Source organism: Sceloporus undulatus, chromosome 6, assembly GCF_019175285.1.
Source record: "Sceloporus undulatus isolate JIND9_A2432 ecotype Alabama chromosome 6, SceUnd_v1.1, whole genome shotgun sequence".
NCBI classification, from domain to species: domain Eukaryota; kingdom Metazoa; phylum Chordata; class Lepidosauria; order Squamata; family Phrynosomatidae; genus Sceloporus; species Sceloporus undulatus.
The window spans coordinates 41,554,314-41,569,429 of record NC_056527.1 but is presented as its reverse complement, the minus strand read 5'-3'; the positions used below and the strand labels follow the sequence as shown (position 1 = coordinate 41,569,429).

The window sequence follows — 15,116 nt, the reverse complement described above, 5'->3', positions numbered from 1 at the left end:
ATCATCACATCCAACAAACAAATGTTTGCCTCAGATCTCTCACTTGATGTGCAGCTGATCAACTTAACCCCTTCCCCATTTCCCTGTGATTATTGTCAGACCAGATTGCCACATCTCAAGCCTTTGTTTACATCACCCAAGCAATCAAACACCTTTGTCAAGAGCAATTAAGCATCTTGCCAAGGGCTAGTTTTGCCCTATAAAAACTCCTAGATTTTTCCCCTCAGTGTACTAGTCTAGATTGCAGGAGGAATCTATGGACCCGTACAGACAGGCCAAAATAAAGCTGTTTCAGGTGACTTTGGAGGTATGCAGTTTAAATGATGCATGAGTCCTAAGAGGCCAGAAGCTGTGCCAAAGCTGTGGTCCAGTTCTTAGGACTGGAGCGTGGCTTTGGTATGGCTTCTGGCCTCTTAGGATGCATGCATCATTTAAACAGCATACAGTGGTACCCCGGGATACGAATTGACCGCGTTACGAAATTTCCGGGTTACGAAAAAATTAGATTGGAAAAAACTGTTCCGGGTTACGATGTTTTTTTCGGGTTACGAATTTTTTTTCGGCGCGAAATTCAAACGCGCGGCTTTCCAGCGCTAACGGAAAGCCCTTTTCGGGTTGCGAAATTACTCGGGTTACGAACGGAGCGGCGGAACGAATTAAATTCGTAACCCGAGGGAGCACTGTACCTCCAAAGTGACCCGAAGAAGCTTTATTTTGGCCTGTCTGTACAGGCCCTATGTCTTTCTGACTTCTGGTCTAGATCCATGACTGAGTCTCATCTCCATCGCAAACTAATTGGACTCCGGGAGAAGCCTCAACTGATGTATCTCCTTAGTGCTGCCTAGAATTCTATCCCACGCTAGCTCCTGATTTCCTGAGCCTTGTATGAATGTTTGTCTGCTAGTGAATTGCTGTGTGATTTTTTCCTTTTAATAAAAATAAGACTTTAATTGGAGAAGCCTGTCTCTCTTCATTTCTTAGAAATTCCCCGGTCCTCTCAGTATACAAATTGGGAAGTGATTTCGCCGGGCCCTTGTAGTCTGACCCCTCTCGATATTGAGCTAATTATAAATTCCCCTAATTAGAACCTTGGCTACCATGTTCCTAAACCTGTTTATTTACACTTTCTTTTACTAAAGCAATTGTGGCAAGACTGAGGTTCATGCCCATGGTTTCTTCCTATGGAATCCTGGAATTTGCAGTTTATGTATTTACAGTACGTTAGGGAAGGGTATTTAGAATTCTCAGCCAGAGAGTTTTAGTGTCTCCCCAAATTATAAATCCCAAGACTCTGTAGGATGCAGTCATAAAGATTAAAGTGGAAGCAATGTAACTATGTAGTTGAAATGGCGACATATGACTCTATCCGTGAATCACAACACATACACAGATCTCCTCCATGTGAGGTGCATCCTGGTTGGCCCAGGATTCCTCTTTGTGTGGAGGAACTTTATGGGTGTAGCTGAGCTGGCATACAAGCAATAAACAGGGTAGTAGCCATGACTTCTCTCCTTTCAGTACACAAGGGATGTTTATCTGACTGCACTTCATAGCTCATTCCCTCAAAATACCCTCACCCCATTTGTAACATCTTGCCTGATGAAGAAGCCCATGGAGCTTCGAAAGCTTGCAACAAGTATATTGTGCATTCTGGTTGGCCAGTAAACTGATGGATTTTTGTTTGGACCCATAGACAGTTGTTATAGATGGGAATCCCTGTCCTTTGATGTAAGAGTAGAAGGTGTTGCAGGGTAAAACAGCAGATGGTAACTGTGTCACATATCTGGCCAGGGAGTTTAGTGACCTCTATGTGTTTTTGGACTTCAACTCCCAGAAACTCTAGCCAGCATGATCAGCGGTCAGAGATCCTGGGAGTTGTAGTCTGAAGCACATGGAGAACCTGAGGCTGAAAGTCTGCTCTAATGAAAGAAATTATATAAGTTCTTTTGTTGATTGAGCAGAATACTCAATTCTTGAACCTTCAAACAGAGCAGAATTTTGTAGACCAAGAAAATATCAGTACCACGGTTCAGCTAGAGTGCTGCATAATAATACACCAAAGGGATGAAAAATGACTGGGCCAATTTTTCAATGAAAAAATGTATGCATTTTTAAATTATGCTATTTCAAAATGAGCCATAAAATAGGTCATTACACACTGGGGCAAAATGAATATGCAATGAATTATTCATCTTTATGGAAATCTTTCAACACTTATTGGTGACATGAGTCATGTAACACATATCATTTTTGCACAACGCATTGTTAATAATGAATAAGGATTTATCATTATATTATTACATGAAATGCAATGAAAAATATTAAAACTTGCACTTCCGCTGGAATCAAATGATTCACAGCATACAGGCTGTTGCTCTTTTCATTACTACTGATCACATTTTCATTCGATTTAATAAGAAAGCATGCATTCAGGGGTCCAAAAGTTCACCACAGCATGTATATGATTTCTGCATGACCCCTGCTCATTGCAATGGGATTAGCACAGGGGCAGAATTATCCATTTTGTTCCTCAGCATGACTGACATTGATTAGAATTTGCCACCTGCTGCAGAAAATCTCAACAGTCAAATAAACATTTTATTTCCTATTTTTACTGTTTTGAAGGAAGCTATCATTACACTTTGTATTTGATAATACACAAGTTAGAGTAGATTTAGAGAAGGACAATGTACCTGGAATACTGTGTCCAATTCAGGGCACCACAATTCAAAAAGGACATTGAGAAACTGGAGCGTGTCCAAAGAAGGGCAACTAAAATGTTGAAGGGTCTTGAAACCATGCCCTATGAGGAACACCTTAGGGAGCTGGGGATGTTTAGTCTGGAGAAGAGAAAGTTAAGAGGTGATATGATAGCCCTGTTTAAATACTTGAAAGAATGTGATGTTGAGGAGGGAGCAAGATTGTTTTCTGCTGCTCCAGAAAACAGGACACAGAACAATGGATGCAAGCTACAGAAAAAGAGATTCCACCTCAGCATTAGTAGGAACTTCCTGACAGTAAGGGCTGTTTGGCAGTGGAACACACTCCCTCAGAGAGTGGTGGAATCTCCCTCCTTGGAGGTCTTTAAACAGAGGCTGGATGGTCATCTGTCGGGGATGCTTTGATTGAAATTTCCTGCATGGCAGGTTAAACTGGATGGCCCTTGTGGTCTCTTCCAACTCTATGATTCTATGGAGATATGGAGAACAAAGCATATGGTGAAAGGTTGAAGGATGTGACCATGTTCAGCTTGATGAAGAGAAGACTGAGGGTGATATTACTTTCTTTAAATACCTCAAGGGTCACAAAGAAGAGGATACAGGCTTGTTCTCTGCTGCCTCAGTAAGCAAAACTAATTTTAATGGTTTTCCATTAGAGGAGCTTAAATTTCAGTTGAACATTAGAAGGAACTTCTTGATAGTAAGAGTGGTTCAACAATGGAATCGATCACCTATGGAGGTGGTGAGGCCTCCATCTTTTCAAAAAGAGGCTGGACAGCTATGTAGCAATAGCAATAGCAAGTACATTTCTATACCATCTTTCAGTAAACTAGCACTCCCTAAGTGGTTTACAATGTGTAAGCCAACTGACTCCAGCAAGCTGGGTAGTTGTTTTACTGACCTACAAAAGGATGGAAGGCTGAGTGGACCTTGGAGCCATGCCTGTGGTCAAACTCACAACTGTGTGGCTGCAGTGCTGGCATTTAACCACTGTGCCACCAGGGTTCCTACTGGGGATGTTCTAGCTGGAGGTCCTGCATTGAGCAGGGGATTTAACCTGATGGCCCATAAGGTCCCTTCCAACTCTATGATTCACAGTAAATTATATGTTAGTAAAGAATCTTACAGAGATTGTCTGTGCAAATCAATCATTCATGACAATCAATTCCAGTGCAAAATAGTTTAGTGTATCTCCTACATGAAGTGAAATTTTAAAAGACAACCCAGGAATGGAATCATTTTCTGCCAAATCTTTGCCTTAACTAGATTCATAAAGATCTTCCCACAATTTTGCAATTTAAAAAAGAAACTACCATAAACTTCTTTAATTACATGCAAGTATTTTAAAATGTATTGACATTTTATTTCCAAATATTGATGACTGAGGCTGATGCAAGTAATAGAAAGAGGTGCTTTTGTTTAAAATATCATAATTAATTAAGCATAAAGGTATTTGTCTCAGTCCAGATTATGGTCACCCTAATTAAAGCTCTTTAATTAGCAAGGAAACATATTTGTAAGGTCATCTCCATTGTCTCACAGGATGTAGTTTGTTTCCAGCAAGTTTAGAAAACAAATTATCTGCATTCTTCCCATATACAGTATAATTATCACTGAACATCTAATTCAAGTTAAGAGGAAAGGAGAAGGGTCCATTGACGTCATCCAAAAAGAATTTTTCTTGTTGTCTAATAATATAAAAAGATGCTACTTTTTCTCCTGTCCAGATTACAGGAGAAATGAAAATGATCTCAGTAAACAGATTCATCTTATTTATGTTGGCTACATGCTTGTTTTTAACCTCAAAAACCATTTGCCTTGATGAATCGTTAATGACCAACTTTCAGACCAAACAAGAATACAGTGATGACAACTACTCTGAGGTAAGAGCTTTAATGGAATGATACCACTCTTAAATTTTCTATTGCTAAGTGTATATAAAGATCCACTAAGAAAATATATGGATAAAAGTATATATAAACCCAATTGCATTTACTTTCACTCAGAAAAATCTATTGGTTTGGTTGACATTTTTAAAGTGTCATTGCTCTTAACTAATGAATCGTTCAGGTTGGATGGAGACGAATCATTCTGCTAATGAAAAGTCTCTTTGATTTCAGGAAAGGATAGAGAAATTGGTCAATTCTGATTTCTTCCAATTCCTCATTTTTCCTCTGTTTTGTCCTATTCCATTTATCAGTCCAGAAATTTGAAAATGTGTCCATGAAAACGTATGCACATCTCTCTTAATGTATACATTTCTGCCTAATATGCACTTTTTTACAGTTTTCTTTAATAGGATTTTTGGGGTGCATTATAATAAATTCTGCATTTTAGACACCCTGTTCCATAAGATGCACATTCTGAATGGATTCCTCCACCCCCAAAAATAGCAATGCAATATGTCTAAGAAGGGCTAATACCAAAGGATAACTGAGTTCCAGTTTGCAAACAGATCTGAGAAGTTTAAACCTGGATGGTGTGTATATCAAATGTTCACTGTCTGTATGGGCTCAAAGCAGTTTAACCATTAGCATTTGTGATAGGGTCACTTTAGGGTCACCATAAGTCAGAAACCATTTGAAGGCACGCAGCAATGTGTACTTCTTGCCGCCAGTTCTCTGGAGCCATTTTACATGTATCAGACTATTCCAGTAATTAGTGTGTTCTTGGACAGTCCTGCTGGCCTTAAATTCCAACAATGCTCTACTCGAACAGTTCATTTTGATATTTATCCAGAGCATTCATCATGATCAGTCAATATTGCCCAGTAGATACAATAATAATAGCCTTGTCCTGGGCGTGTTTGAAATCCCCTTCCCAATATTTAGTGAGCATTACTATGTTCCTAGTAAGTGTGTTTTGTTGTTGTTGTTGTGTGCCTTCAAGTTATTTCCAACTTATGGGGACCCTAAGGTGACCCTATCACAGGGTTTTCTTGGCATGTTTGAAGGCACACAGCAACAACAACAATGATGTAATAAATTGATGTGCATGTCTGTATTTCCAAAAGTTAGAAATCACATTTCTAATTGGCATAGATGAAATACAAATCCATTAAAAGCTAAAATAGAGAGATCTTCTCACCATTGCACACTAGATAGTGACGGTTGTATCTTTCCAACTTTGGCATTTTGCTTGAATGGAAAAGTTAACATTTATTGTTAAATCAGAGAAAACAGGATGGATAACAAATTTTGGGGAGTATAGTATCAATCTATTCAATGGGCAAATGATGAAACAAAAATAATAAGATCACCAGGTCAAGTTACTCATCTTTGGTGAGATATCTTCTGAAACAGATTTATCTGTCATGAGAATAAGATCTGGAGAAGAAATAAGATTTAAAAAAGAAAAGGCTTGGTAAACTACTGTATAATGAACTACACACTGGATCCAGAAAAGAAATACTACAATATTTATGTAGTTTTGTTGTGTTCTGTGTCATCTGATTTGTTTTTGTAATCTTGCCATTTGTTGCTTATTGTTGTTATTGTTTGTTGGATTAAAATTAAATTAAAAACATGTTTTTTAATCTTTCCTTCCCTGGAGGATAAGACTAATAATATTTTTAATCTTAAGAGTCTCGAAACACATAATAAAAATTCCCCAATGCTTTGTTTAAACAGTTACAGGAACCACTGCCAAGGTACTGTAGATTTATTTATTTATTTATTTATTTATTTATTTATTTATTTATTGAAACGTAACTCTTGTACACACTCTTGTTTGAGGTATTGCTGTTGTTATTAGTGACAATTCATTTGTGCTAAGGCAGTTTTTCTAAATAATCACAAATGCAAAAACCTAATCAGAATCTCAGTCAATGTTGCTTGTTTATCATCTCGTTGAAATCGTGTTTTCTTTTCAGTCGGGTGAAGACATTACAGAAGAAAAGCAGAGAAGTATGAACCTTGAAGAACTGAAAGACTGAGAGCTAAAGAACATCATTAAGATGACTACGCCAGCTGTGAAGAAGGTGCCCCATTCAGTTGCTAACTTGCCGCTGAGGTTTGGCAGAAACTTTCAAGAGGAAAGAAGTATCAAACCTGCAGCCAACCTGCCGCTCAGATTTGGAAGGGCATCTTCAGGAAGCTTTCGGAGGCACACCCTTCCTTACTCACGCAGGTTCGAGAGAGTTCCTTTTGTTCAAAGCCCCTTCCATACTCTTGCCAACTTGCCACAAAGATTTGGGTGATCTCTCTTCGGCCTTCCTCAAGAGGCCCAAGATTCTGATCGAGACAAAAATAAGTAAATAATTCAAAATGTGCTTGTTGATTATGTGTCACATTATTCAATGACTGAGTGATTTATGTGTTGTTCACAAAAAAGAGAACTAACTTAATCAACTCAAGCTGGCATATTCAGAGCTTGGAAAAGTTTTTTTTTAATTACTACATCTTCCAGAACCCACTAGCCAGCTTGCCCATTGGCCAGGCTAGCTGGGTGGATACTGGAAATTATTAGCCAGAAAACTAACATTTCAAAGCTCTGGACATAATAATACACAGTTCTGAATTTGCTCATAATATGTGAAGATGGCAGACCCTGAAGTACAGAGCATGTCCTTCAGGATTCAGTAAGATCTGGAAAGAACTGCAGTCTGAACTTGAAGAAAAAAAGGTCCCCATACAGGCATCCAAGATTGCATTGAAAGAGAGAAAGCAAGGCCATTCTTGCTGGATCTGCTCCCTCTGCCTCACATTTTGTTCCATTTTGCTCTTCTCTACATGCTGCAGGCAAAGGTTTGCATGAGGAGCCTTCTGAAAGTGTATAGGCTCCATACACAATTTACAATTCTGATCAAACACTGTTCTAAATTGCAAGGACAGCCTAGCCATCCAGAAGAAGTTCCTTGATGCAGTTGTTCATCTTCAAACCTCTAGAACAGTTTCGGCCGAAGATGTAAAAGAGTGAGAAGGGTCAATGAGGGTTTTCCCCCTCACTTGCCCTTCGTATAATTCAAATTGTGTGGGGTTTAAAATTACTGGAATAAGGACGTAGCCAGGGGGGGGGAGTTCTTGGGGTCCGGACCCCCCCCCTTCCATTAGAAAAATGAATGGTGTGTGCTGCTGTGCTGCCGCGCCCAAGCCCCATTATAATGGTGGCACTTAGACTGGACCCCCTCCTTCCTAAAATCCTGGCTACGTCCCTGACTGGAAAACCCATGGGGAAAGGTAAATGCCAGCGAGACAGCCTCGCTTCATTTGGACACAATGTATCTTTCTTCTTCAGGATCAAACTAGGAAGGAAGGAAGACCATATTTAAAGTGCAGTGAGGCATCCTCACTGGATTTAGTCATAATGTATCTTGGTTGAGAAGGCTTTGAAAAGGGAAGGAATTGAAACATTTCTGCAGATTTGTAGTAGAAATTAGTACTATACAGCACAGGCTGGTAGTTCCCCATTCAAGATGTCCCCAAAGGGCTCACCCCAATTTCCTGGCTAAGTTTTATACCTGACATCATCTTTTATTGCTGTCAGTAAGGTGACAGATGAATTGATAAGTGCATAAATATTCCTGATGTAGGAGCCTTCAGCCTCCCAGATAATTTCCCAACTCTACATTTGCTCTACAACTTTCATCAATCCTACACAACATGATCAATAACTGAACTGCAAAACTTCTAGAAGGCCAAAATTTCCCCACACCTACTGTAAATGATGGACCAAGAATAATTTTCTAAGGGAGCATTCACACCCATTTCTTTGTCCCAAGGAGGCACGGATTGCTGCACTGATGCATATCAGGTTTGTTGTTCCCATTTTGTTTTGGGTTCATTCCAACCCCTTTGTTATTCACACATGCCATGGTTCAGGATAAAATGGAGCCACCTCCATTCCCATGAATAATACAGAGTGATCCAAATAGATTTGGAGGCTTATTCACACTGCCAAAGATGTGAATCAATGCAGATCTTTTAGGAAAACTGGGGGGGGGGGGAGACTGGTATTGAATATCCCAGTTTAAGTGGAAGTTTTGGCAGTCCCCCCTCCCCCCAAAGTGCACTGAGTGTATTCGGGATGTATGTGAACAACAAGGATTCGACCTGGATTCATCCCGGATTATTTTCATAGTGTGAATGGGGCCTATGTATATACCCCTTGATCCCCTAGTAGAAAATAACATTCTATCATTTACTTGCTTTATGGGGATGCCTTAACCTATTGTTGCTGAATATCCCTTCTATGGCAGCAGGTTTTTTTATTATTATTATTATTATTATTTTGGAAGCAGGGAAGGGGTGTTTTTAGTGTTTCACCACATAAGTAGGCAGGAACTTGGGGATTTTTTAGCGTTCACCTGGAATACTTGAAAACCTTGGTTAATTTGCAGGATAACGAGTCATGTATAATTCCTCACATCCCTGCACATCTTATCAATATCCCTTGCCTGTAGCTAATTCATTCTTCCTCCTCTTCTTTTTTTCTTCCCTACTCACTCTCTTTCTCCCACCCCCTTTTCAGATTTAACAGTTTAAACAACCATATGAAAAGAGAATTCAGTGCTGAAGAAGCAAGACTTTAGAAGAGTTTGGATCAATTTCCTTTGAAAAGAGAGATTGCAGAAGGGGAAATAAAAACAAAGAAAAAGTGATTTTAAAAACCCCTGCCTCCAAGAGATGGTTTTCATTACAAAGCATTTCCCCTAAAACAAGCATTTGGGGGCATCCTTGATCACTGTTGTAGCCATTTGTTCCCATAACTGTACTGCAGATTCTGATCTCTTCTCTACTCTGTATAGCTGATGTCTCATCAATTTTAAATAACATGGTGGGGAACCGTATTGTCTGTTAAATGTAAACAGTGTATGCAAAATTTAAAAAAATGTGATTACATGAAATCTACTGTGTATATAAGAAGTTGTAAGAGTACTTGCAAAGACAAAAAACAATCCTCATGCACTTCAGGCAAAAGGGGAAGTCAATAAAAATGTAAAAAAATATATCAAGATCAGATCACTTCCATAATTTTTGCACCACACTTTTCCATTGGAAGTGTCTGAAAATGAATTCTTCAATATTATTTAACATCTTGAGCGCACTAAAGTAATAGTTCCTTTTGGATTAGACACAGCACTTCAATGGACCGACTATACACATATACTCAGGGTAGCTTATCTTTAGGTAACAGGTTATAAAATAGGTATCCTTGTGTTATAATAACTGTTAACATTTCATCTTCCAGGAATTTTACTACTCTGTTTTGCACATTGCACATTCCTCTTAAGTATGAATTGAAATTCTGTCCTCTTTTAATTACAATCTCTACATTTTAAGCAATGTTTGAGGCAAATCATTTGAACCTAATATTTTAAGTCCTATACTAATAAGATCTGGCTATTGTCCTGTTCAGATTTTTTTTTAATGTTCCTTGCACCATTGCAGTTTGTAGTAGCTCATCCTTCCATGCCCCCCACCATCATCTGAAATTCTCAAAAAAGCTTTATAAAATTATACATCATAATAAACACAGAAATACTCTGCAGGCTTTTAAGTTCTGAGGGGAGTACGTTTATGTTAAACCGTGGATTTTGCATGCCATCATATCAATGTCACATTCAAGACAGAAGGCAGTAGGAAAAGAGGGAGACCATATTATATGTGGAGCGACTCAATCAGGACCTGAGATCAGGGTGACTTTGAGGTCTCTTATTCACAGGATCACCATAAGTCAAAGTTACTTTGATCTAAATTAAACCACATCCACGGCTTGACCATTCCATTCTCTTTTTTTGCTCTATGTTTCATCTTATCCAATGGAATATTTAGTGATCATTTGTACTGGTTTATTAAAGTGGTGGAGGTGGTGGGCCTTTCTTTCTGACTTATGGTGACCCTAAGGTGAATTATTATGGGGTTTTCTTGGCAAGAGGAGGTTTGTCATTGCCTTCATCTGAAGCTGAGAGAATGTGACTTGCCCAAGATCATCCATTGAGTTTCCATGGTTGACTGGAGATTCAGATCTTCATATCTGGGAATCCTGTCTAGCACTCAAACCACTACACCACACTGACTCTCATGGTGTTACCTAACAAAGTATTATCTAAAATGGATTTTGACATTTCTCTTTGGGCCAATACTGCTAACCTAGGTGGTGTGTGTGTGTGTGTGTGTATCACTAAACATATTTACATAAATAAATATGTTTTCTCTGTATGTTGACTAGAGAGAAGATGGTGGAGAGAGACCAAAAGACAGACACAAATAGAAACCCTTAATATTCACATATAAAAAAGAAGTCCTAAGACATCATGTTGCTAGTGATTGATTAAAGCACAGGTGAGTCAGTTGAAGCCTTGTTGGGCTACAATTCCCATCAACCCTAAGGTGATGGATGATGAGAATTGTAATTCTCCCATCAGAAAGAGCAAAAGCTGCCTGCCACTAATTAAAAGTAACCAATATGAAGAAAACCAAATAATAAATGTTTGTGTCACCCTCATAGAAGCTATGCCCTCCATCCACTGAATACAGCATGGTTCAGGGATTTGTTTTGTTTTAACTCCCTTAGATGAACACTTTTATTAAAAATATGAAATGAAGAGATTGTGATTTTGCAATGTAATAGTCAGGAGAATAATCACAGCCTAGTAAACAAAGAGGCCAGCAGATATTAGACAGGTACAGAACACAGGATGACTATCTGTAGATTATTTATTATCCATACACAGATATTATTCATGAATTCCAAAGAGGCAGGGAAAGGGGATGGAATAAATCAGGCTCATTCACATGCATAAAATTCATAGAGCTTCAGGAGCTCTTAACTTTCTTTGTTCCTCAGACAAAATGTGTATTTCTGACTGAACTCTTCATTAAACTACAACAACATTTTAAAAATACAATTCCTAAGGCATTAACAAAGAAACAAAGAACAGTTTCCTATTATTTTATTGTTGTTGTTAACTGCTGTCGACTTTAACTTATGGCAACCCCATGAATTAGGGACCTCCAAGCCTATTATCAACAGTCCTGTTCAGGTCTTTCAGACTCAGGGCCATGGCTTTCTTGAATCCTTCCATCTGGAACACAGTCTTTTTCTTTTCCTGCTGTGTTCTACCTTAGCAAGCTTTATTGTCATTTCTAGTGTGTCATGTTTTCTCGTTGCCCAAAAAAAACCCACAAAAAGCAAGAATTGTTTCTACAGCTGCAATGCTATGCAATTGATATTTACATAGCAATAAGCATTCCTTGCCTATGAAAACACCATTAAATAAATGGAGTATTCATAGGTCAACAGGTAACTTAAAGTCCCATCCGGGGCAAAATAGACTGGCAGAATAAATCAGCTTGGGGCGGGGTGGGGTGTATGGCATTTAGATGATGCACACCCCGACACCACCCCAAGCCAGCATCATGCCACCTACCCGACAGATGGCAGGAAGCATTGCGGCACTCCAGCTGCACAACATTTATACGCTGCATGCCACAGGAGCACTGTTGGTGCAGTGGTTAAATGCCAGCACTGCAGCCACAAGGTTGTGAGTTCGATCCCAGGGCTCTAAGGTCCACTCAGCCTTCCATCCTGTCATAGGTCATAAAATGAGTACCCAGCTTGTTGGGGGCAATTGGCTTACACATTGTAAACCGCTTACAGAGTGCTAGTTTTCTGATAAGCAAGATAGAAATGTACTTGCTATTGCTATTGAAATGCATCATTAAACATATCCTAGTTATTTGCGGGGGGGGGGGGAGCTAAAAAATTGGTTAAACATGCAAAGAGAATTAGATGGAGATTTGTATTGCCTTATTTTTATTAACCTATCTTCCTGAGGAAGATAGGTTAATTTCACTTTTCTGCATCCATTTGATTAAAAACATGATGCCAAATTAAACCAGTTTTAATCCGGAGAAATGAAAGCAACAGCCAGAGCATTTCCCTTTATTTCATGAAGAGTCATTGTGATGTCAGATACCACCAGGGTGTCTGGGCAGGAAACTAGCACAGGGCACTGCATTGCACCTAAACTGGAAGGTAGGCTCCCTTCTCATTTCTCCTGACTTGAGCCTTTTAAAAAATTATTTGTATAGCCTTTTTGTGTATGAGGTAGATTGGAGAAGGGAAATAGCTCTTGCTCATGGTTTCCCTTATGAAGCTCCCAGTTTCACTCTTTGGCATCTCCCAGTAAGGCTGGGAAAGGTTTCTGCCTGAGAACCTGGAAAGGCACTGCCAAGTGACAGGCAAACAATACTAAGCTAGATGGACCAGTGGTCTGACTCAGGTTCCTACGTTCCTAATTAACAAGAACAACAAAGACAGTTTGTATCAACAGTTGGGAAGGTGTAGCTATGTGATTTACAATGGTATAGCTGCTTATGAATACTCTCGTCTTGGGCAGATTGCTGATCAACAGGATTGCTGGTTGATGTGAAATAATGGTGTAGTATAGTGGTTTGAGTGTGTGTGTGTACAGTCAACCCTCTCTATCCATGGGTTCTGCATCTATGGCTTAAATCATTCATGGCTTGAAAATATATATTTTTTTAAATTTAAAAGACAAACCTGGATTTTGCCATTTTATATTAGAGACATCATTTTCCTCTGCCTTGTTATATAATGGTCTCATTATATGACTTGAAACATCCACAGATTTTGGAATCTACAGAGGGTCTTGGAATGAAACCCAGTGGATACCAAGGGCCCTCTGTATGTGCCTTCAAGTTGCCTGTTCATTTATGGTAACCCCATGAATTAGGCAAGGAATAGTCACAGGTAGTTCTCCTAGTTCCTTTCTCTAAAGTATAGCCTAAAGCACCTAATATTCATTGGTGATCTCCCATCTAAGTACTAATCAGGACTGCCCTGCTTAGCTTCCAAAATCAGACAAGGAGCCTTATTGCATAAGAAAAGAAAGTGGAGTCAGGATGGCAGAGAAGTGGCTTTCTCCTTACCTCTCCACATGCTGCAGTAGCAATAACAGTAACAGCTGTATTTATATTGCTTCATACCACATTAAGCAGTGTCTAAGTGGTTTACAACTGTAAGATAATTGCCCCCTACAAGCTGGGTACTCATTTTAGTGACCTCAGAAGGATGTTAGTCTGAGTCGACCCTGACCTCCTAGCTGGGATTGAACTTGTGGTTTGTGAGTGAGTGGCTGCAGTACTGGCATTTGACCACTGTGCCACCAGGGCAGTAGCACTTCTGTTCTCCTTCCCAAGTGTGCCTTTTGCCAAATGGACTTGTATCAACTTCCCAAAGAACTTTTACTGTAGCTGCTCCAAAACTGTGGAATAGTCTTCCAGAAGAGATCCATCTTATTAGATTTCTGTAATGCACTCTACATGGGGTTACCCTTGCACCAAGTTTGGAAGCTCCAGCTGGTTCAAAATGCGGCAGCCATATTGGTCACCGGTCACCGGTACATCTAGGTCTGACCATATAACACCTGTGTTAAAATCTCTTCATTGGCTGCCGATTAGCTTCCGGGTCCAATACAAGGTGTTGGTTATTACCTTTAAAGCCCTACATGGCTCGGGCCCAGGTTACTTGAGGGAACACCTTTCCCTACACAATCCGCCCCGCACTCTCAGAACATCCAGGAAGAATTTATTAGACTACTGTAAAACTAGGTCAATTATGACTCCCACAGAGCCTTTATAGCTGCGGCACCTAAACTGTAGAATAGTCTACCAGAAGAGATCTGTCTTATTACCACCTTAGATGCCTTTTAAAAGGCACTTAAGACGGATCTCTTCCAGTGTTCTTACCCGCCCGACTTTGTATAGGAGACCATGAAATGAGATGTTTCACTTCTAGACTATGACTGTATGATTATCTGATGATTAGATAGTGATCTAGCTACTTTACTGAATTACTATTAATGTGGTATTTTATTGACTGTATTTTTGTATATGTACTGTATTATTTTATTGATGAAATCCCGCCTCTATCCGCAGGGGGAGGCAGGAAATATAAATTAAAATTTTACTATTATTATTATTATTACCTCTTTGGAAGTATTTAAGAAGGCGATTAAGACGGATCTCTTCTGGTGAGCTTATCCACCTGACCTTGTGTAAAAGATATTGTTCAACCTCTTTGACTATTGTATAATTTATCATTATTTTGTGATAGATTTAGTTTTTATTGTCATTGTATTTGACTGATGTGTTTGTATATATTTCATTGGTTGTAATCCCGCCTCGATCCACCTGGGAGAGGCGGGAAAATATTAATAAACATATCATCATCATCATCATCTCACAGTTCAAGGAAATCGGGATAACACAGCAGTACTAATGAGTGACAGCCAGTATGCTATAGTGGTTGGAGCATTGAGTTACAACTCTGGAGATCAGGGTACAGTTCCCTGTTCAGCCATGAGCGAGTCACACACACTCAGCCCCAGAAAACTCCATCATAGTTTCACTTTAGGGTTGCCATAAACTA

The 15,116-nt window shown here is 39.3% G+C and overlaps 1 protein-coding gene across 1 annotated transcript; it reads left to right on the top strand.

The window, feature by feature from the left end:
• Positions 1-4,459: 4,459 nt before the first annotated feature.
• Positions 4,460-6,975, top strand: NPVF (neuropeptide VF precursor). Its single transcript, XM_042472102.1, is given in 2 exon segments — positions 4,460-4,603; positions 6,592-6,975. Coding segments are annotated over 2 exon segments (528 nt in total).
• Positions 6,976-15,116: the final 8,141 nt, after the last annotated feature.